Source organism: Anopheles arabiensis, chromosome 3 (assembly GCF_016920715.1).
Source record: "Anopheles arabiensis isolate DONGOLA chromosome 3, AaraD3, whole genome shotgun sequence".
NCBI lineage: Eukaryota > Metazoa > Arthropoda > Insecta > Diptera > Culicidae > Anopheles > Anopheles arabiensis.
This window is the reverse complement of record NC_053518.1, coordinates 93,848,070-93,872,001: the sequence shown is the minus strand read 5'-3', so window position 1 is coordinate 93,872,001 and position 23,932 is coordinate 93,848,070. Positions and strand designations below refer to the sequence as shown.

Here is a 23,932-nt window from a genome sequence, read left to right as displayed (position 1 = left end):
TTGCTGCCTCTGCTGGTGAGCAGCGGATTGAGAATGGCTTTAAAACCAGTGCTGCTCAACTCGCAAAATAAAAACGAGTGTTTTTTTTTATAAAATGCAACATGATTTTACTTTTCTTTAGTTGACATTACAATAAATAATACAACAATACAAATAATTAAACCAATATAATAATTTCAACATACTTCAAATTGGGGTTGCTCTCCACTGACAACGCTGCGCCGCCACCACGTGGGGAAGAATGTTCCATGAGCAGTTTAATTGCAATCTGACATACGACTTTTTTTTTGTATATACCCCGTTCGTTATGAATATTGTATGAAAACAACACCCTGACCAGTGAAAATGCACGACACACACACACACACATTAAACGCAAGGTACAACATAACCTCCTGAACGCCCTATCATTTACGCACAGCGTAGCCACATGACCTCGCTCGCACTCTACATCAGTGTGTAAAAAAAGGGGGGGGGGGGGGGGGGACAGAAACATACATTTCATTATTTGCTCTTTGTGGTTGTTATTAAAAAGGTTCGGTCGCGTTAAATAGTGCCACAAAATCACTTTCACTTCGATTGCAATAACTCACAGCAAATTGGAGCTGTGTGCAAGAGAAGGACAAAAGACAAGTGAAGTCAACAGAATTGAATATGAAAGCAATTTGTTTGACACTGTATATAGTTTAGCTACAATAAGTTGTAGTGCTTATTGTTAATTGTGTAATTAAGTAATAGAAACTTGATGTATTTTAGTTTATATAATTTACACAAACGTCACTCAACACAATACAAATGAATAGTTTCAATAATCAAATTCCATAGAAAACACGCTATATTTCAACAATCAATGTAAATGCAACACGCCTCCTTTAAGAAGTGAACAATTTCATTAAAGCGTACTAAACAAATGGTCCGATAACTGATTGGAAGTATGCCACACGCGCCCCACCAACCATACCACCAGCCATCCCCCCCCCATCCATCTCCAACAGAGATATCACATTCCTTTCGTACTTCACATCCCCCCTCCTCTCCTGCTTCATGCCCTCAACGCCCTTCCGCCCCCCCCACCCTCCCCAGAACCGAACCCCACATCATCACAGCGGCGACCCAGGGGCAGAGCACTTGTATCAAAAAAACGGTTCGCCATTCATCTGCCCACGATATGCCCCTTTTTACAAATAAAACACAATTCAACACAACATTGCACTGTGCGGCGTGTGCGAGAGAGAAAGAGAGACGCATTCGTGCTAAAGAGAGAGCGAGTGATTCCCTTTGCCTCTTGCCCACACGACACCCAGACCCTTGCGCGTACGACGGGACGTCGGTTTATGCTTATTTCCCTCACTGGGTTAAAGCACGTTTCGCTCTCTCTCCGTTTCGTTCGCTCAGCGCTGTGAGTGCGCGCTCGCTCTCTCCTGCTCATTCATTGCTCGCTGGCAGTAATCATATACCCCCGCGGTGAGCCCCGCCAGCAGGTTTGAGCTCTTTTTTTCTTTCTTTCTTTCTTCGTTTTGCTGTAAACGAACAAACCCCTCTTCTCCCTCCCGTCCCTTAGCGCTTCCAACAAGGGGGGTAGTTTATCGAAACGATCTGCTCTCCTCATCCAACATCGACCAATTCAACCGGATGATGTGGCTCGACGACATGGGACGACAACACAGCATAATGTGTGTGTGTGTGCAGCAGATAGAGCAGATAGGAGGGTAGCGATCCCCTGGGGGAGTGGTGGTGGCGTGCGGTAATGTAAAGTATGTGAGTTGTATTTTTTTGTCTAACGGCTAATGCTCAGAGTTGAGCAATAACAGCCGTGACCCAAGAACCTTCGAAAAAAGTACGCTCTAGGTAGGCAGCTCCTATGTAGCAGAAGCCTACCAAGGGATTGAGCAGGCGGCAGAGAACCTCGGATTGCAGATAAACGAGGCAAAGACCAAACTGATGGTGGCAACATCAGCGGACCTACCAATAAATAATCCAAATCTACGTAGGCGTGATGTACAGATAGGTGAACGCACTTTTGAAGTCGTCCCAGAATTCACCTATCTTGGGTCAAAGGTCAGCAACGACAATAGCATGGAAGCTGAGTTGCGCGCAAGGATGCTGGCTGCCAACCGGTCATTCTACAGCCTGAAAAAGCAGTTCACCTCAAAGAACCTGTCGCGACGGACGAAGCTGGGACTATATAGTACCTATATAGTACCAGTACTCACATACGCCTCTGAGACATGGACACTGTCCAAATCTGACGAAGCCCTCTTAGCCGCGTTCGAGAGGAAGATGCTCAGAAGGATACTTGGCCCCGTATGTGTGGAAGGACAATGGAGGAGCCGCTATAATGACGAGCTATACGAGATGTACGGCGACCTCACTGTCGTACAGCGTATTAAGCTCGCCAGGCTCCGGTGGGCTGGCCATGTTGTACGCATGGAAACGGACGACCCAGCCCGTAAAGTCTTTTTAGGCCGTCCACAAGGACAGAGGAGGCGTGGTAGGCCCAAATTGAGGTGGCAAGATGGCGTGGAGGCGTCCGCCATTAAGGCCGGGATAACGGACTGGCAGACGAAGGCGCGAGACCGTGAGCGGTTTCGGACACTCCTGAGGCAGGCCAAGACCGCAAAGCGGTTGTAGCGCCGGATAAGTAAGTAAGTAAGTAGGTAGGCAGCGGCAGAAGGAGGCAAAAAAAACTGGTGAAGGTGACAATAAACAATCAATTCTCGATTTGAGTTGCGTTAGTGCAACACCCCCTGTACCAAACAATCAACACAGTAGTGCAAATAATTAGTGAAATAGATAAGCTAATTGTTTTACTATGTACTGTGTTATGTACGATTTCTTGAATGAAATGTAATTTATGTAAACTTATTGCAAGTTAAGCGCTGTTTAATAATGCACAGAAAAACGTGTGAAATTAATCCTTCCGTTTTTACTTTCCGCTCGCAACACACAACACCTGTCCCACACCCCATTATAATGCGATGGTCCCTTTATCTTTGTGCACTCTTAGGAGATTTACATACATTTTCGAGGGTTGGAGGATGATGAAGGGGCCCCATTTGGTGAAACATTTCACGTGGCGCACGAGATGGAGCACACACTAGTGATGTGCTGTATGGAGCGCACCCACGACTCCGACTCCGACTATTGTTAGTTCGATTCCGACTCCGGCAAAATGGAACCACTAGATCCGCCCGGAGTCGGAGTCGTCCGAAGTCGTCGGAGTCGTCCAGAGTCGTCCGGAGTCTTCCGGAATCGTCCGGAGTCTTCCAGAATCGTCCGGAGTCTTCCGGAATCGTCCGGAGTCGTCCGGAGTCACCGGAGTCGTTCAGAGTCGGTCGGAGTCGTCTGGAGTCATCGGAGTCGGAGTCGTCTGGAGTCGAACAACTCCGAACGACTCCGAACGACTCCGATCCGGGCGACTCCGGGCGACTCCGGACGTCTCCGAACGACTCCGATGACTCCGACGACTCCGGACGACTCCGATTCCGGGCGACTCCGGGCGACTCCGGGCGACTCCGGGCGACTCCGGGCGACTCCGGGCGACTCCGGGCGACTCCAGACGACCCCAGACGACTCCGGACGACTCCGAACGACTCCGAACGACTCCGAACGACTCCGAACGACTCCGAACGACTCCGACGACTCCGACGACTCCGAACGACTCGGACTCCCAGCGACTCCGGACGACTCCAAACGACTCCGGGCGATTCCGGACGACACCGGGCCTTTTCGGACGATTCCGAACGACTCCGGATATTGCAGCGCGGACCTACCTTCCGGAGTCGATTCCGAATTTATCGGAGTCGGATCGGAGTCGACTTCGGATTTTTGCCAACTTTACCCATCACTAGCACACACACACACCCAAAAAGGCATCAGCTTCCATCCAAAAAAGTCAAGGCTCGCGACGGAAAAGCAAGTGACAGAATATAGGCAATAGCGAGCAGGAGAGAGATTAGAACCGAAATGACATCATTTGCGTCACTCTTCTCCACCCGTGGCAAACCCTCCCCTGGTGGTGGCTTTAGGGGTGGTGTTGTAGGACACCGCTTGGATACGTTCATTCCTTCAACAAGCTTTTTCCTATTCTTGTTATTGGCCCGGGACTTTGTGTGTGTGTGTGCGCGCCCGTTGGTTGGGTTTCTCGCGGCAGTGTTCACTTTGCCTTTCGCTCACGTACCCGCCAATCGGGCACGTACGCAAGAGCGGCAAGAGGTGGAGAAACTGGAGCTACTATGGAAGCTCTGGAGGTCTGGAAATGTGCGAATGGCAGAGAAGCCAGCTTCCAACCGTCGTTTTCAATGCGAAGCACAACCAACAACAGCCGACACAACAGCGGCGGCAGTGGCGGAAAAATGTGCACAGCTTTTTTTCTTTCTTCTCTCTATTTCTTCTAACGCAGCAAAACCCAGCAGCTGAATTGTATTGAACGAGCGCAAACAAAGGAAGGAAAACCTCGCGTTCACCTCGTGCGCTTTTTGTTTGGGGCAGATGATCTAGACTTCGAGAGACATCCAACAAGGCACGTGTAAAATAGGCTAACGAAACTTAAAACAAACATTTGAATTTTAAAAGCAAATCTGTGATAATATCTAACAAACTCTTCGCTTTAAACTGTGGCTACACAATCAATCAACCTTCGCTCACTTTCACAACTCAAAACTAACGAGCAAAATAAATGCTTTTTTTTTTCAAACCCATTTTAATCGTCAAGCCAGGGCGCACCGTTTTCCTTTCTCCTTTAATTCGCCCATAACGATCCCCGGGTGCTGCTGATGTAATGCTGACAACAAATCAAAATATTCATTGCACCCCCTTCTGCACCCTCTCCTTCTTTTCAACTGATAATAGGGAGGGAAAAACGCACACACATACACACACTTTCGCACACTTAATATGCTTATCTCGTACAAGTTTGTTCGTTCGGGTGGTACGGCGGGACAAGGCAAATAATTACTTCTGCCTACTTCCCCCAACCCCCCTCCCGGTTGGGGTGTATGTTATCTTCCCCGGCAGTACCCCTCCGGGCCCAGTGCTCATTGGAAAGAGAGAGAGGATACAATCTTATCTAAATACACACTAGTCGTCGTGTCTCGTGTTGTGTCAAATCAAAAATCGCGCAAAAGTGTAGCTAATGCTGCATGATGCACTCGAGAATGAGCAATGCAAAAAGTGCAACGTGGGACGACACTTTCTAGATTAAATTGTCAGTTCAACGATTCACCTAACGCCTAATTTATCGGTATTTGTACTGTACCATTCCTCCGCTCAAACAAATCGATTTGCGTGTCGATTTGTAAAGCTCTTTTTTCTTCTCTTTTCTCAGCAGCAAATCTTATCGCCCACCTAAATCCACTTCACACACAGAGGGACAGAGGTTGGGGAGGATGGCATATTGTCAGCTACACGCTCATTAACAATCCTTTTGCGACGAGCACTGTGTGGCTGCTACGGATACTTCCTCTCTATTACATCAGCTTTGCGCTGCGCGTCACTTATCAACCCTTCTGCTGCCCCATCTTGTAGCCCATTTACATCGAAACAAACGCTCGCTCTACCAGTGTACTCCACCACCACCACCACCAGAAATAAGCCTCAAAGGGGGGAATGGAGAGGTAGGCAGGTGCGGAAACACTCTCATGTACACGCCTGAACTGCACACCGTGTGTGCGTTAAGGTTAACTGCAATTGACACGGCCAAACTGAGAAAGAGTCACGGCTGCTGCTGCTACTGCTGTTGCCCTTCTCCGCCCGAATGAACATCAGCAACACTCCCCCCCCCCCCCCCCACACACATTGATAACGAAGTGACGAGCGATGGTGTAATGTGTGGTAATAAAATAAAAAATTAAACGGAATAAAAAATACCATTCTACACTACATATTGTACAACAGCAAAAAAGCGAACTCGGATCAGTAGCACACGCTGGCGGAGGGCTGTTGAGGTGGAAAATGTGTGGTGCAAGCATATGCACATGTGGTCGGCTGAATGGAAGCATAAATTTTTATGCTTCTATGCCGACTGCAGCTCCGAGAGGGCACCGGAGTACATTAAACGGGTTCATGTCGGGGTTCGCTAATGGGGCAGAGCAATGGGCATTTGAAGGATGGGCAATGAGAAAATGAGAAAAAAAAAAAAACGTTGAGAAGAAAATCATCATCACGAAACGTCCACACCAGGGCAGCAGAGAGCAGTTTCACATGGACTAAATCATTGTAAAGTACCGTGCTGACACATATGGTGATTAATTTTCTACCAAAATTTATATTAATCAAATTTTCATTTATAATATTTTTCAAAGAATAATGTTTTTTTCACATTTTATTTTATTCATTCCCCCTAAATGGCAAACAATTGCCCTACATAGCTTCTCGTTTGTTATTCGTTATCTCGAACGAAACGAATGAAGCAGGAAAAAAGTATGACTAAAACACACCAGCGGAGGAGATAAGTTGGGCAGCCAACATTTGAAGCACACATGCTGTTTCAGAGCATTAGAGATATGAATGAGAATTGGGTTTGAAATTGAACACGACACAAACGCTCCTTCCTCCCCTCTCCCTTTCCCTTCGAACTGGTTTTGGGAAATGGTTTTCATTTTTGTCGGCTTGCACAACAACTCTGACATCGGTGACACATCATTTAAATTTCGTTATGGTTGTCTGTCATACACATACCACGGACGGAGGGCATGGAACAATGTCAAGTGCCGAGGAGGTTTGAGCTGCCATGTAATAAAACGTCCAATCATTGCAGGACGGCTAGCATCAACAGCTGTAATTAGATTGTTTATTTAAAATGCACCTATTGTAAACATGTCAGCTGAAGGTTAATTCCGTTTTCTGTAGTTTTAGTTGAAAGATTTCTAATCGATCACTTAAACATTTTACTTTGCAACAAACGACGACGACGACGCCGCCGCAAGGGGCCAGGCAACAGCAACGATTAAGCAATATTTCATGGTCACGCTTGGCTCCTCTGTGCTCACAAAACACACACAGACACACCTACAGAGAAACATTGAAACACTTACCTCGCCATGGCAGTTGCGGCCCGACGGTGTGTTTTCCGGCAAAAAGTACAGCCGGAGGGCTATCAGCAGGCACTGCTCGTTCCGATCCCGCCAGACCATCCGCAGCTCGGCTAGGCACGCGATCGGCGAGTCGGACCACGGCCGGACCGGAATGCAGTCGCCCAGTGCCAGCACCAGCGGTCGGTAGTGATGGCTGCAAAACAGAGAGAGAGGGAGAGAGACAAAAAGCGTAAATATTAATAAACGACGATGGGTTGGAAAGAGAGAGCGCGCGCGCTCTGAGAGCTGAGGGAGTTGGTTCTTTGCCATCCATTCTCTGCCATATTGGGACATTGGGATCTACGCGATTATTTGGTTGTTGAATGTTGCTTAATCAAATGCAAAATCCTAACGGTCGCGATCCGGTTCGCACTGTTGAAAGTTTCGCTCTCATCCTCATTTTATTTCTTCGAGCTGCATTTTAATTTCACCCAAACATTTTCACGCCAAATCAAATAAATGCTTTTTAATTTAACAACTATGGAGCTTAACTAGATGGCTTGATAGCATTTTAAAATAGCAAATAAAGCAATATTGTTCCCAGAACACTCTTTCATAATTCGCCACACACATGTATGTACCATGAACCCTTCGCAGAACCTTGCAGCCGCCTTCATATCTTTGTTACTTTGTTCACACAAAGATATATAGGGCACACGGTTTCCACTGCTTCTAACGCTATGGCAACCACAGCCACTGTGTAAAAGAACGTGTACACATACACACAGGCGCACACATGCGCGCTCACACACAAACAAATGAATGAGCAACAGCAACAGCAGCGTGTGCACGAAACACACAAATCAATAAAACGGAACACTAACGAGCCGCGCGCAGAGAGTCGTCGTTCTCCAATCCACGCCTCGGTCAGCACAAAATCAAACAAACAAGCATAAGGGAGGTGGTGGTGTGTTGTTGAAACACTCACCTAGCGAGAGAATGCGGGAAGAACTCCACTAGCACACACCCAAACGCATAAAGTTCAGGTCGACAAAAAACAACAAAGGCAACGGGAAGGATGGAAAACGAAACCCGGAATTTATTTAAAGAATTCACTGCTTGATGGCTATCGAGAGATATGTTAAACAGGGGAGACACGATGAAATTAAACTCGAATTTTGCACGACAACGACAACGATTTGGACCCCAAAACACTCAATTTAAGATACAATCGAGTAGATCACAACAGGTGAACGGGGAGGTTGCCATTAGCATAGTTTCGATTGCTCGATGGATTAACATCATCGTTACACGCTTTCTAATGTATGTAGAAAGGTTAAAAAGGATTAAAAATACGTACATAAAATGCAGTAGCAAATGACTTACACATATTCAAGGAAAGATTACACAACAAAATCATAAAATATCAACTAATTCTAATCCAAAACTTGAACAATATTAAACAACGAACCCTATCTTGCTCAATCAATCGAAATACTTACTCTCGGTCGAGGGACGCTAGTCGGGATAGGTTGTTGTTGATGCCGGCTCTGGTGCTGGTACCGTTGCTGCTGGCAGTACTGCTACCACCGACACCACTCGCCCCCGTACCCGCACCACTGTTGCCATTTTCGCTGACACATTTTCGTTGCGTTTGTTTTGGCTTCGGTTGGTTGCCATTTTGACTCTTACCACTGCTGCTGCCACCGTTGGCACTAGAGCTACCGCTGTTACCGTTACTATCACTATTGCTATTACTAGTACTGTTGCTACCACTATTACCACTACCACTACTACTACTGGTGCTGCTGCTGCTGCTGCTGCCGCCATTCATCGGCGCAGCACTACTATTGGCATTGGTTTGATTGCACTGGGCAGTGTTGTGACCACCGTTGTTGCTGCTGCGGTCCTTCATCCGCTCATCCTGTTCCTCTCCCGCCGTCTCGCCCCCCTTGCCCGGCGATCGGCTGGTGGCTGGTGGCGGTGTGGAGACGGAACCAGGTGAGTCAGCGATGCCTTCGCTGGGAATGTCGACGGAAGGACGTCGCCGGTCGTGGCCATTGCTCGTACTACTGCTGTTGCCCGTGGAGGAGGTAGCAGCTGGGGTAGTAGCTGCGTTGGCAGTGCTGTGTAACGGACCACCACCAACACTTCCGCTGCCCGGAGCGGAGGACGCTGGCTGGCTGGCTACCGAGCTCGCGCCCGTATCGTGCGCTCCCTTGTGGCCGAACGATATTTTAACGCCCTTGAAGAACGTGTACGAGCCATGGTAGCCGCAAGGTCCACCAACGACCTGAAGAGAAAAGAAGCAGGAAGAAGAAGAAGAAATGTTTTAGAAACGTGCGACACATGAAGATCTTAAGATCTAGCATATATTTTCCAAATGAAAACAGCTCAATTGCAAACAACAAACTTATTCAAAAAACAACTATAAGTCAGAATACATGTGTGGTTACTCTTTTCAACCATTTATTAAACCTCCAATATCAATAAACACAATGTCGACCCCAATGTCGCTCTTTATTCTAAACCAATTCGTTCGTCTATCAAGAAATCTTCGCTCGATCCGTCCCTCCGCTCTCGCTCCAACTGTTTCTGCAGATAATCGAGCGCATCCAACACATCGGGCCGGCCGCGCCGTAGCTGCTTCGTCTTCAGCAACCGTCGCAATGCCCGCACAAACTCGCGCTGATCCAGCCCAACCGTCGGAGCGTAGAACTGCTTCACCCAACCCACCATCCGGGCACGATCCGACCGATCGAACTCTTTCGCAAATCCATCCACGCCGGACAGGTCTTCCACCTGCAGCAGAAATTTGTCCAGCTCAACGGCAATCAGCTCACGCGTGACACGATCCACCTCAGCGGACAGTTGAGTTGCCAGTGCAGGAGCCGGCGCACTCACAACCACCGGAAACGGACGCACCTTAGGTGGTAGCGGTCTTGCAGGAAGAACTGGCGCCGGTTTTTCCGAGATTTTCGTTGTAGATTGCTGGATGATCACCACCGGAGGCTGTGGTGGTGGATCTGGATGTCTGGGCGAGTTTCGTCTTTCCTCAATTTCCCACGAAAGATTTTCAAGTTCCTCGGGTGTGGCAGCAACATCTCTAGCCCACTGATACCCACCGGCGATCGGGTTTTTTGTCCAATCATCGGCGCCAGTATCAACAAACTCAACATTCTGGTCTTCAGGAACAACTGGAATCGGTTTTTCGTACTCCACGTCGGGAACCACAGCCGTTCCCAGGTACTCTGTATTCGGGTGCAGTACCACCGGTTGGACCAGACCCACTCCATCACCTTGCAAATTGTTTGCAGCCTCCCGCAAACTCATCCACTCGTTCTGCACGTCCCATTGTAGCTCGTACAGGAAGTTATTCTTCTCGTCGACTTGCAGACCTTCCGGCACATTCTTCAAGCTCAGCACGCGGCGCAGTGTGCGCACGAGAACGGGCGCAAGTACTCGGTAATCATTGGCCAGCTGAAACTGTAGCGGATCGGGAACAACAGTTCCATTCATTCCGATGCGCGATATCACTTCGAATCCCTTCTCTCGTCGAAGTTTTCGTTCCAGCAGTTCGACCAATTCCTTGCTCGTAATACGATCGATCACACTCTTGAACACGGTACTGCCGTACGCATTCGGACGCCGAAAAGCTTGCAGCACTTTCACTAAATAGTACAGCTCCTTCAGCACCTTGCGCTCCTCTCGCTTCTGAGCGATGAGATGTCGACCTTCCTCCACACCATGTTGAAAGTCGCTCTCTTCGAACAGATCTTGCAGTGCTGTCTCCAATTCACGGTTTTGGCGCGTTGCCGAGGTATCTTCTTGGGTTGCAGATAGTTTGATCAAACCGCACCAGACAGCTACGAGCAGGAAGGTTGCGAGTTTCTTCATGATTGTGACCGTGTGCCTGTCACAGACGAAGCGCGGTCACAGTTCTCCCAAAGATATACCGAGAAAGACTGACCAACTTCACAGTGAAAAGTGTCGGTTTTATACCTAAAAACACAATTACAATATCACTACCCGCGAATGTTTCAGGTAAATTGTAGGAAGATCTTTCCAATCCACATCAAAACATAGTCTACTCAGGTAAGATGTCTGATTGTCTTAAAAGTTTTACATCTCATCATATCTAATAGGTCCTCACAGCTCATGCTTAGGCGCCGGTTATCTCCAAGTTATTATCATACCCAATCAAACAAGGATAGTAAGATCCATCAGTACGTTCAATTCAGTACGCAGCTGGAAAGTCCACTTCAAAGCCTCCAGCATCAACCAAACCCGTTTTCATACACCACCGCATTACATTAGAACCCTAAACTACATCAGGTGTACCTACAGAAATCATTACCTAAATACCCGACATATTTCAAAACTCCATTACATGCTCTTTTATCTCCCTATCTATGTTGTTTTCGCCTCATCATCCAAGAACTCCAAGACCCGCCGACCAAACCAGCCAGTCCAGCGAGAGAGGGTAAGTGGCGAACCACCAATAATGTAACACGCCCCATAAAAATCCATTACTTAGCTCATAAATGGGTAGAAGAGAAGAAGTTCTTTGTTTTTTTTTTTTGCTATCCCTCCTGAGCCGAGGTTGGTTATCCTTCCCAGGTTGGTCTGTAGAGTCCATCTGCAGACACGTCTAAAGGCCTTTTCATTCGTTTGTCACGAAACGAGACACACCATGGAACCCGCGAATACACAGCGATCGGTAAAGCTAATGACGAAATCCTCGACGATCGTACCTGCAAGTCTCTACTTCCACACAGATTCCCCACGTGTGTGCCTTAATGGGTAAGAAAATGATTTGTAACCATCCATTATGTCGCCAGCGGGGACAGCCAAACGCACGATCGTTAAAGATCGACCAGAAGACTAAGCGGGTAGGCCCGGCAGGCAGACAGCAAATCAGTTATGCTGGACAAATTTCAATCCATCGATCACCGAGACCAATCGATCGAGCGGATGTCGCATAAATTAATATTGAATAAATAGACTATGCGCTGGATCGGTAAGAAGAGGTAAGAGAGAATGACTTTGAATTCAGACAAATGCACAACACGCTCAGCAGCGCCTTTGCTGGATCGTTTATCAGGATTTAGACAAATGCCCTGGGAAAAAATGCTCCCTCAATGTATATTCAGAATAATTATAATTCGTGCACATTTACAAGAGCATGATGCGATGCAAACCAACAAACAGTAAAGTAGAGTGGACGAACAACGCTGGTTATATGCATAGCAAGGTTTAACACACAAATTCTAGCAACGGCACAGAAGGAATATCCGGTGAAACCTTGCCTACACGCGCTCGCGCGCATCGTAATCCTTGGCGGTGTACACTTCCGTCCGCTTTTGTTGTAAACGGTGTTCGCCAATTGCAGTAAATAAAATGCAAACCCCACACACGCCCCTTCCACCCCGTTGCTCGAAAACAAAAAACCAGGCTTTTGATTCCTCTTAGCGCCAATTAGCTCTTCTCCTATTAGCCACCGATGCCGGAGAGGGTTGCGTTAGCAGCACCGTTGAGAAGCAAACGAAAACGCAAAAAAAACACGACAACAAAGAAACACTCCAACTACACCAAACAAAAACAAAAACTGCACACTTTATACAGTATATGTTCATGTGATACACATCTGTATTTGTGCGTGTGTGTGTGTGTGTGTGAATATGCTGCTAAATAGCCGTTATGCCACATTTGTGCCCTCTCTTTGTCGTGAGGAGCGTTAATGATTGTGATGGCGTCGTGATTGAGTTTGCGTTGATGATTTACGATTTCACGTAAATGCGGAATAACAAAAAAAAAGTCGTTTCGATTTATCTTTCCCCCTACTGTTGGTTATGAATAAATATTTATCAATTAAATAGCTCTCCAACAATACGATCACAGCAGCAATAAAACAGTTTTTGCTAAAGTTTCTCTGAATTAGAAAAAAAAGTTTTATCGCAGCTTAGATTGTTAAACAGGTATGCCAGTATTGGATTAATCAGCGCGCCCCAGGGGGAGGATGAAATAAGCTCATCTGATGCATTAATCATGTGAGTGATGCATTAAGTGAAATCCGCACTTAATGTGACGGGTGACGGGTTTTTTTTTTTCTTCTATTCGTTCCATCTTTCCCTCCATTGCACACCTTGTGTCCGGCGCTACGCTTCAATCGCACAAAGGCCGAGTTGCTGCTGCTCGATCTATTTCATGTAATCTTCTCATCCCTTGAGCGTTAAGTTATTAGTTAGACACAGTGAGGAGATAAAAAATCGACACACTAAACAACAACAAAAAAACGCCAAAACCCCAGCACTGCACCGTCATCGATATAAATCCAAAACCCCCCTACGCACCCCCCACCCCACCCAACCGAACTCCCACAAAAACACATATGTGCCACTGCTCAGGCGCTGCGCGTTCCTTTCGCTCTCTTTTCGCTCCGGCCCGGTCTCGAAAGTGACCCCCTCAAGGTGTGTAACCGGAGACGGCTCTGCGCTCAAGTAACATACTCACCCCTCCTCCCCCTCCGCTCCACGCCCCAACCCGGCAGAGTTAGCATCGCACCAACCCCCCTCCTGCTGCGTCGCATCACTCCAAAGGAAAGGAAACGGAACGGAACGAAACGGAACCAGAAGCGTCGTGTAACGGGTGAGGAGAGTATTGGAGGGAAGAGAGACGCAAAGCGCGACCCTGACGATGTTTCTTCACTACCCCTTCTACTCTCACGCTCTCTCTCTCTCACTCTCTCTCGCACAAAGCGCGGTCGTGGCCGGTATGGAGAGAAACAACAAAACAACAATTCCAACCCCCTCAACACACACGCTCCATCCAACCCATCATCATCATCATCCCCCATATGCTTAACCACCCTTCATTTGAGCGCGAACGTGAATAACGCGTGAAGTGGAAATGAGATAGAACGAGAAGCAGACTTGTTGGCGATTTGCGGGGCGGAGTGGGGGGAGGGATGGCAAGACCACAGAAGAGGCGCGCACGCGGACACACGAACGACGCGCGCGGCTGCCGGTTGCAGTGAATATTCATTTACGAATGAAAATAAGCAGCGCCCTGGCGTAGAGCAGATATCTCCTCCCAGCACGCATTTTGGCCACCTTTTTCCTGGTCAGTTAAAATGCCGCGTACATGTCTGTGTGTGTCTGTGTGTGCACACAACTTGTCAAATGAAAAATGATGCACAATTCTTATTGGAACAATTGCAGGCAGCGGCAGGTTGGTTAATGAAGGTTTTGTTTCTTTTTTGGTCCACTAGCCGTTGGTGAGGTGGTAAGTAGTAGTGTGTGCCAACAGTAATGTACTTTTAATGGCATTTTGGAAGCAGCGCGAAGTAACGACGTCGGTGATTTTGAGTTATGCACGATTTGATAGGGCAAACACACAATTGTTTTATGAAATAATATTCCAACAGGCTTCGTGCATGCACAGTTGGAACTGAATGGCTTGGCAGAACTATTCCTTGAACAACCCTCACAAACACACCTTGCCTAAACACGCTTAGAAAGGGATTGCAAAATGGCCACCTCCCGTGCAAATGCAAAAATAAAAATACAAAGCGTCACGAATGGATTTTCTTGAGATTTTGGGAAAGAAAGATAAATCGAATTAAAAATATCCAAGCTTCAAAAGTGAACGTTCCGAAACACTCACACACACACAAGGGGATGTCAGATGAACGGCATTCTCATTCGCTTCACTTTCTCCGTGCCCTGGAGGCATCTTGCATGGAGCTATTATTGATCGCCATGGAATTAACATTCCGTTTTCTACAGCAAAAAATGTGTTTGATAAAAAAAATCCAACTTTCTTTATTTCTAGTCACTGTTCTTCGTTGCAACGTAAGAAGAAAGCATCGGAGATGCATGCAGCGAGAAGCTGTCACGTTTTGTGCATTACGTAAGCACCAAAAGGCATTACAAGCTGCGAACAGCACACAGAGAGGAGTTGCACTGATGAGTGATAAATTAACGAAACAACACACACCACATAGCCACATAACACTTCGGAAGCATCCACTAACAATCAAACTTAACCATTCGAAAGGCAAAATGAGAAAAAAAACAGAACAAAAACGACCAATTTGACACTTTTGAATGACCGATTTCGTCGGTTTCCGTAGCCGCGCGCGCGATTTACTCATCTATAAAAATAAAACTAATCGTACAAAACCACAGCACACACACACACGCGCGGCCCGATAAATATATTCCGTGCACACGCAAGCAGCACTGGGGCAGAAGGAGTACACCACCCCACCCTCTTCTACAACACGGTACTGGGTAGTGGAGAGGGTGAGTTGGGGGGGAAGTGGAAAAGGGCGCTTGGATGAAGTGATAATGGGTGCGGGTTGTGTTGAAAGTTTAGATAGAGAGTGAGAGAGAGATCGATATAGAGAAAGAGAGAGAGAGAGAGAAGCATAATAACAGAGAGCATAACGCAATCAAACCTTACTCTACACTACCACGAGGTTCGGGTAATGCAACAACCCTCCTCTCCACGCTTCTCCCTTCCCCCTCCACTCAACAGCGTACTTCGATCTTGATCTGAAACTAATTCAACTCGCCACTCTTCCAGCTCCACACTGACCCGCGTCCGGTAGGGTTGGGGGGAAGGGGGTGTAAGCATGTTCGTTTTAGCCGCTCACATACAAACACCCCTCCCCCCTCCCGCTTCGCTCGGAGCGCTGTCCGTGTCAAACGGGAACGTCAAATGGATGCAGCAGCTCAGGATGGTAGCGCGAACACACTCGACAGATCGACCCCCGGCAGTCCGCCCCCCCCCCTCTCTCTTTTGGCTACACCATTCACGATGTGCACTTGATTTGCACAACCCCAAAGGCAAAGGCAGGACCCTCTGTGTGTGTGTGAGTGTTTTTTTATTCATTTTTTCAATGCCACATGATGTAGAATTAGGGAAGGAAATTGGGGAAGCATTAGAGTCGCTTTTGCTCGGAGAGGGAGGGGGTTAGTTGCAGCGAGAGTTGCACAAAGCGTCTGTTATCATGCAACGAGCGCTGACGAATGTGCTTACAACACACATGGATACACACACAGACACATAGAAACATGCACACACAACGGACTAACGTGAAAAACGTGGACCTTCTTCTTGCCTTGCCCACCCCGCGCGACCACATATGCTTGGAACGAGAGACGACGGGGGCCGCTCAACAAGATGTCTGTTATTTTAAACTCTCGATAGTGAATATAAAGGTAACACAAATTGAGCACAAAACCTTTCGATTTATATATCAACTACTTTTCTTTATTTTTTATACATTTATGGGACAAAACAACCTGTTTTCGAGCTAATTATAAGCAAATCGATTAATTCTCTCAAACCAACATGAGCAGGCAGTTGCACATAGTTTGCGAAAGAGGGCGCTAACAGCAATAGTGTATTTATACAGGCGTGTACATTTGTACAAGTGGTTAGTGTAGTGTTATGAAACAAACAAGCAATACATTTGAACAAAATTGTAGGCTTTTGAAATTTAAGATGATATCTTCATCTTTTCTAAATATTTTATATTTTATTATTTATTTATTTATTTATTTATTTATTTTTCTACCAAAAATAGACCTTTACTTCCTTCAAGGGCCTAGAACAAAGAGCTACGATTGTTGTGAGCAAAAATATCACGAGTTAGTTGTGTACGTGTCGTCGCACCAAGCGTTTCCCCCCTTCTCATCGCTCTATTCCCATACGATCTCCAATACAATCGCTTACGCTTAATTCGTGTAACATATTCGCGCGTAAGACGAAATACGAGAATCTGCTCGCTAGCTGCTACCCTCCTCCTTCCTCACGCAACCCAGAGTTGGTAGAGGTTGCGATCTTATTTTTGTGTTTTATCTGTCCGTTGTTTAATTTCGTGTGCCCCCCCCCCTTTCGGGGTTGATTCCGGACAGGCCTGATAGATCGACTTGCGAGCGACCGCGTCTGGGATGGCCGGGGGGGGATTGTGTGTGTGGGATGCCAACACACCACACCTCACTGCTCTCCAAGGTCCCTGAACCCCGAACGGCACACCGCAACGGCTCTCTTGGTGGAGAAGTGGACATTGCCACGTTTGGTACTGGTTTGGAGGTTAATGTTTTGCTGTACATTTCATACAACGGTCGACGATGTGTATGTGTGTGTATAAGAGTGTCGCATTCAAGGTTTTCAGTAAGGACTTTAAATGATTAGAAGACGCACGATTGCAAAAATAGCATTACTGGGAGAGGTGGCAAGAATGGTTGCAAGATAAACTAACATTTCAAATAATTTAAGATCGTTTTTTAATAGTTTTTTTTTCTGATGAAGTTTTCAGTTCTTTTATTAAATTGTCACTTTATTAATAGCATTGCCAAAAATACACACTCGCTCGTAATGCAACACAGCAAGAGGTAGAAAGACTACTTTGCATGGTTAAGTATTACGTGTAATCCCACGGCAAGTAATGTGCACACGCCCGTGCCCGTTGCCTATTAGAGATTGATTTGCCTTTGGTACAGGGTTCGCTTTGAAGGCATAAAAAGTAGCCTACCATGTGTGTGTGTGTGTGTGTGCATACGTGCTACTTGCGTAATGAATATTCATAGGCAAAACACCGAACAACAACGCCATTTGCCGCGTGCGCTCCACGAGCATGAGAGCGACCGTTTACTTCTTGAAGGAATTGCATTATAATAGTAATTCATTTCATATTTTATGCCAGTTTTATTCTTGCTGTAACACAATTATTATGTATCTAACCCGTAAGAATATAATAATATAGTTTAACATTGTACTTTACATTACATTAAATGCTTTTCTTCGTGCTCCCCTTTGAGTAAAGTAAGGAGGGCAAAATTCCAATGCATCAAAATCGCCTTTCTTTGCCAAAGGAAACCCACCTAGAATTGTTGCCAAAACTGTGAGCAGAGAGAAGAAAAAACAACCAACCGAATGACGAAACAACGCGAGAGGGAGAGACTAACAAACAGAGAAGGAAAAAATCGATGCGAGGTCGAACATACCGTGACTGTAACACAGAAGTACCCACCAGCAGCACCACCACGAACAACAACAATAACAACATCAAATCCGAAGGTTGTTTTCAACCATATTAAAGAAGAACAACATCGAACATCATCTAAAGAGAACAGAACAACGAAAAAACAATTCCGAATGGTCGAAAACGCATTCAACGCTGCCCTTTTCGCTGCCCCCAGTGACAATGCCTTCCACACACCTTCAAGGTGATCGGTCGTCGCTTCGGTGTGATATCCGCGCACGTTTGTGTGTGTGTGTCCGTGGGGAGGGGTGTCAAAAACTCTAAATCCAAAACGACCCCAAACCGTGCGCGCTAGAGTAGCGCAAGAGTAAATTTCATCTATGCACGGTGCATACATAATATATGATTCACAAACACTTCGCCGCGGCTCCTTCCCATTCAGCTCCACACAATTTCGATTCGATTTCGGAACATGGAGCTTTTCTTCCTATTATTTGCTCTGGAGAAGAACGGTGGCGCTCGTGACAGCGCGGATGCTTTTTTTTTGTTGGAGAGCACAGAAACGACATTGCTGGGCGATCCATTTTCCCCGTTTTCCCCCATTTTATTTACAGATGCTCTCAATTGCTCAAGGTCCAACCACCGTCCTGGACTGTTATTCCGGGCACTGCCAAAGCCCCCTCATATCTCCCTTTCACGCACGTCCTAGTGACAAATAAAAAAAAAACAACTTCCATCAGCATGGATTTGCGAAACGTAAATCAAACAAAAACAAATTGCAATCTTGCTCCGGTGCAGAAGGTGGCAAGTGCAACCGAGAAGTAGCTCAAATGGTTTTTAAACAAAATGAACGACAAACACAGACACAAGCGCACACACACACACACACAGCGCACAAAGAAGTTCAAGGTGACAGCATCACGTTGGCGGTAGGTACAAACGACAACCACGAGAGTGGGGAAAAGAAGGGGAAAGATAATTAAAACCAATGAAACAAATATACAACAAACTACATAGTTTAATGTTGGTTCGTTTCTGTACTGTCCAGTGAGAAGAGATAAACTATGAATAATTAAATTAATATCACATCGATTATCAATACCGTGTCTCCTCTCCGTGCTACTCATTATTGATGCAAGAATCGAATTGAAATGTCAAAAAAATTAAGCAAGACCTACACACACACACACACACACACACTTTTCGCACAAACAATCCGCACGACCACCTCCGCCTTCCTCTTCCGTCTGTCCCTCATCGCCTCATTTTCTTATCCATCATTCAGATGATTATTTCCCCGCTCTAATGACTCGCAAATGTTCTTCGCATCTTCCCAGGCGGGTGGGCGACGGTGGGCCGGTAAGTGTGCCTGCATACATACAGGGGCGGAATATACATAAAACCAACCAAAACACACTACACATAGCGCGCGCCTTGCACAACGGTAGATACATACGCAGATACACACACAGACACACAAACACAAATTCTTCTCTCACAGCGAAAATCCTCTCGCTCTTGCCCGTGTGTACTGCACAGCTGTTTCCCATCTCGCTCCGATCCCATTTACAGGGGCGCTTGCAAGAAGAGCACGTACCAAACCACCCTCCACCCCCCGCTCAATACCACCCCCCTACCTTCTACCTTACGCAACCCACCACCCCATCAACCCTCTACATTTCAACATCATTTCTTTTGCCGCTGCTGCTGAATCTTATTTAACCGTTGCCTCTCTGTCGCACACTCCCTGAGAGCGGTGTTGGCCGGCTCTCCTGCTCGCTCGCTCGCTCGTTGGTAAATCGCACCACGGCGCGTATCGTTTCGCACCCCGATGGTACCGTATCTCTATCGTGTTTCAACAGTTTATGCTATGACACGGGGAGCGCGGTGGGTTGTGGTTGGGGAGGGGTGGCTTTATGTAACGATCTATACTCTTTTGCTGAGCCCCTTCAGCACCCAGAAAGCCTGCTCCTCTTCCTGCTCCTCCACCTTGACCGACAAAAGTATGCGGGAAGTTACTTGATATGTGTCAGGAAATGGAAAACACAATTAAATTGTCCCGATCAAGCATGGAAGTGGATTTAAATGCCTAAAAATGGTGCTTGACATTGTTTTCCTATTTCCCTATTTATATTTTATATTATTTACAATAAATCAGACAGCTAAAATTGTTTTATTTTGCTATTTTATGTAAAGCAAAACATGTTTAAATGTATGCTTTCTGTGAACATAGCTTTATCTCTCTGCAACCTTCCAGTCAACTTATCAACTAAAACTCTACATCGAGCTGGAGTTGCAAAAGTATCGTCAAGCTGGGAAACTTTTTACCCTGCCTTATCTTCTTCTTTCTGTCTCTATCGCGCTCTCTTTCTCTTTGCTGCCTTCGCGGAATCTATCGGTTAACTGTGTGGCATAGCTATTGCTTGCTTTCATCCCCCAACCCTGTGCTCCCTACGAAAGCTACCCTTCATCGCCCCGCACCCGTATCGGTCTCTAGGGTGGTTTTCGTTCAGTTCGTTAAATCGATTTCCGGAGCCCTCGCACCACCATACACACTACACACTGGTCGGACCGGACCCAGGTCGGCAGTAGTACCTAGTAGCAGCAGGTTCGGGGACAGCCGCATTGTGTCCAGCAAATAGTAACCTACTTCCCCACACACTCCTTTTGCAGCCCTCCTCTATGGGGGCCCTTCTTTTTGCTCTTCGAGGCCAGGGTGGTGCGAAGAGATATGAATAATTGAAGTGCAGCGGAAATACGACATCAATAAGATTTTTACCACCACACAAACACACACACAGGCGCCCTCTATTTTCCCAGCAACTTACTGGCTTGCTCGAAACAAGGGGAGGAGAGAGGAGAGAGAAAAAATACGAAAACGACAGCTTTGAAATGTGGCACAAAATTAAAATTGCACACACGAAAAGGTTTCGTCGTCGATCTTTAAGGTATCGGGTTTATATTTGTTTTGGGGCGTAGTGGGAAGAACTTAAGTTATGTATGGTAAAATAATTTGAGCAAAAAAATAAGAAAAAACGTTGAATGTTAGTGCCATGTTGTATTTTTAATCAATTAAATTCACAAAAAACACACATCGCAATGGCAAATCGAGCTCGATTACAGTACTTTTCGAGCAGTTGACAGCTTTAATTGCAAATATTTTTTTGCTTCATTTTGACAGATAGCTGGTTGTCATATAAAATATTGTAACAGGCCATACAAACACATAAACAACTTATAAAATAAATGATCAATAAGGCAAATAAATAAACAATAATTCGTAGATGATGTAAATTTACTCAAATTTCCTGCTTCACTTTGTTCGAATACATCTCGATAGAATCTATCCTGCACCGGCACCGAGTGTAAACGAAAAGTCATTTGCTTGTCAGCGATCGATCTTCACACCGTCGCTTTTATTTAAATAACCCATTAAGAGACTTATCTGCTGCGATCCACATGGCCACAAAACGATCTCCAATATTATAAACTGCAACGTTAAAAACGCACACAAATCGCTCTACACAGAGCACACCACCATCGGGGTTTGATGTGTTTCTCGCCCTCCCATTCTCGCTTCAGCTCTCTCTCGCTCGGTTTCTCCTTCCTTTCTTATGCTTCACCCCGCCGGCGTGACACACCCCGCGCGCGGTTGTTTTGAGAGTTTTATTTTTGGAAGCGGCAGCAAAGACAGAAGCGATTTTCTTCGATGCTTTACAACGACGCGCTGTGCTCTCTATACACTCGCAGCAAAACAACAACAAAAAAAAAAACGACATGCGGATCGACCATACACGCACACAGCTTTGACGAAAGCACGTGTTTTTCTTTTGCTTCGTTTTTGGTCTTGACACACTGGGAAGAAAAGGGCGGCAGCAGCAGCGAAACTTGCCTTCAACAGCTTGGTTTCATTTGCCATCGAAAGCAAACCAATTGACACATGTATTTGACAAACACGAGAGAGAACGTGCGACGAAACAGGGGCCGACGAACGGAGTAAGAAGTTGCCGCACGTCTTGTCCTCGCGTTGTTTCCTCCCTCAACACACCTACTTGTGCAATAAGTCTAAGCAGATAACCGCCGCAGAACGCCACACAGAGCAGCCTGGTACGTGAAGCGAGATGACACACAGAAGAGGGAGAGCTCGCGGCGAGAAGCTGTCTTATCTTATCTCACCCCTGGAACGGGAGAGGTACATGCCGGTCGTTTGTCTTGTTCGTTAGTAGGTTATTAATACGACCACCACACGATGAGGACCGGGGCCCTGGGGTAACGAAATTTTGATAGCGAGTGTAAATATTTTCCACCAATCGCCACCACACACTCGGGGGTTTAGATTTGGATGTGGTTTATTGTGATTCTGGGTCAATCACTAGGTCCCAGATTTGTCATGTTCATAAAGGGCAAACATAGTTTAGCATGCCGTGGATTAAAATACTCATAATATTGGACTTATTTAATCCGCTTTTCAAGGACATAACATAAATCACATTTCAATATCAGCCCAACATTTCATACACCAAAGCAACCGAGTGTCAAAAATCGGCCCGTTGCGGCGTTTGCTTGTACCTGCGCAGAGAATAAAGCAATAAAATTTGAAAAATTCTTACCAACGACTCCAACACAACAGTCACAATTCCCGAAAGCACCTTTCTTTAAATATGCGCGCCTCACCCTCCAATTTGCTCGGATCCATTCCGAAGTTGAAACGCGAACAAGAGCCGTTTCGGAAACAAGTTTAAAAGCACCCTGGCAGCACCTTTCCTCCGTTCGCCGCTTATGTGCTGACTGACTGTTGCCTGGGCCGTGGGATTGAGAAGCCGTCGAGATGACGTCTAAACAGGATCCACCTGCTCTCCTTTTTGTGGAGTCGTTCGGTACCCATTTTGCTCTACCTTTTTCAACCGTTCCTGACAACAGAATACTACATTCCAGTCGGATGAAGCTTTTAATCGAAAGGTAAACGGAGCAGTCAAAAGCATTCGTTTTGGGTTAAAGCTAGGCTAAACCATAAATGATTATTTTGCGATTATGGTCTAAATGTTATGCTGTTAGGTTCAGATCGTTTCAGTTTTCAGAAGAATCGTCAGATCAAATTCTTCGTAATTGGTTTAATTAATAGACAGGGTTGTACCATTTCAAATCCAATCAAATTTTAACCAAACTGTATCCATAATACACCGAAATCATTATCCATTTTCATGATCAAATAAATTGACCACAGCAAACGCACGCACTGAAAACCACAGTGTGCCGCCGCCTTGGGGTTGATCAAAATCTTAAACAAACCGAGTTCAGCAGAGAAAAAAAGCATTGAAAGCATGAAAAGTAGCAAAGGAAACGCCCCGTACATGGTGCCCCAAGGAAGCACACAAACGAGCTTTGCAAAATTTGTGCAAATCCAGAAGCGAAACCAGGATGAAAACCCGGCGAGAACACCACCAAGCTGCTGTGCGGAGGTGGAACATTTTCAATATCGTGTTACCTTGAGGCTCCCCCCGTCCAAGTATCGTTCCCGGGGATTAGGGAAGAAAGCAACACCGGGGCCGGCCGGATCAGCGCACAAGGAGGTGGTGTGTGCGCTCTTGCTGCTGTACAACTCAAACTCAACTCAAAATTCTTCCCTTCCGCTTCATAAAAGGCTCCCCCCCCCTCCCCCTCACAATCTATTCCGTTCTATGATGGGTCGAAGGGAGGTTTTGCACCGGTGCTGACGAGTGGACGAGATATGAAACGAATATTATCTACAACCTTCCACCCTTTCGCTGTCTCTCGCACACTCACTCACTGTCTCTCTCTCTCTCCCTTGCTAGCTCTCTTTTGCTCGTCGTTAACCTCAACACACTCTTCTAGCCACCCTTACCCCCGCGTTTTGTCGGTGAAGTTCCAATTTTCTCTCAAGTTAAACTTTCATCCCCTACTC

General features: G+C 46.3%; 1 protein-coding gene across 6 annotated transcripts in view; it reads right to left on the bottom strand.

Annotated features, from left to right (window-relative positions):
- LOC120905047 overlaps positions 1 to 23,932 on the bottom strand; it is a 63,870-nt gene that overhangs the window by 18,078 nt on the left and 21,860 nt on the right. For all 6 annotated transcript variants that reach the window (XM_040315694.1, XM_040315698.1, XM_040315696.1 and 3 more), the window contains 2 exons: positions 8,516 to 9,306; positions 7,035 to 7,227 (listed from right to left, as the gene is read on the bottom strand). In XM_040315694.1, the coding sequence (XP_040171628.1) occupies positions 7,035 to 7,227; positions 8,516 to 9,306 (984 nt within the window). The remainder of the gene's footprint in view (positions 1 to 7,034; positions 7,228 to 8,515; positions 9,307 to 23,932) is intronic.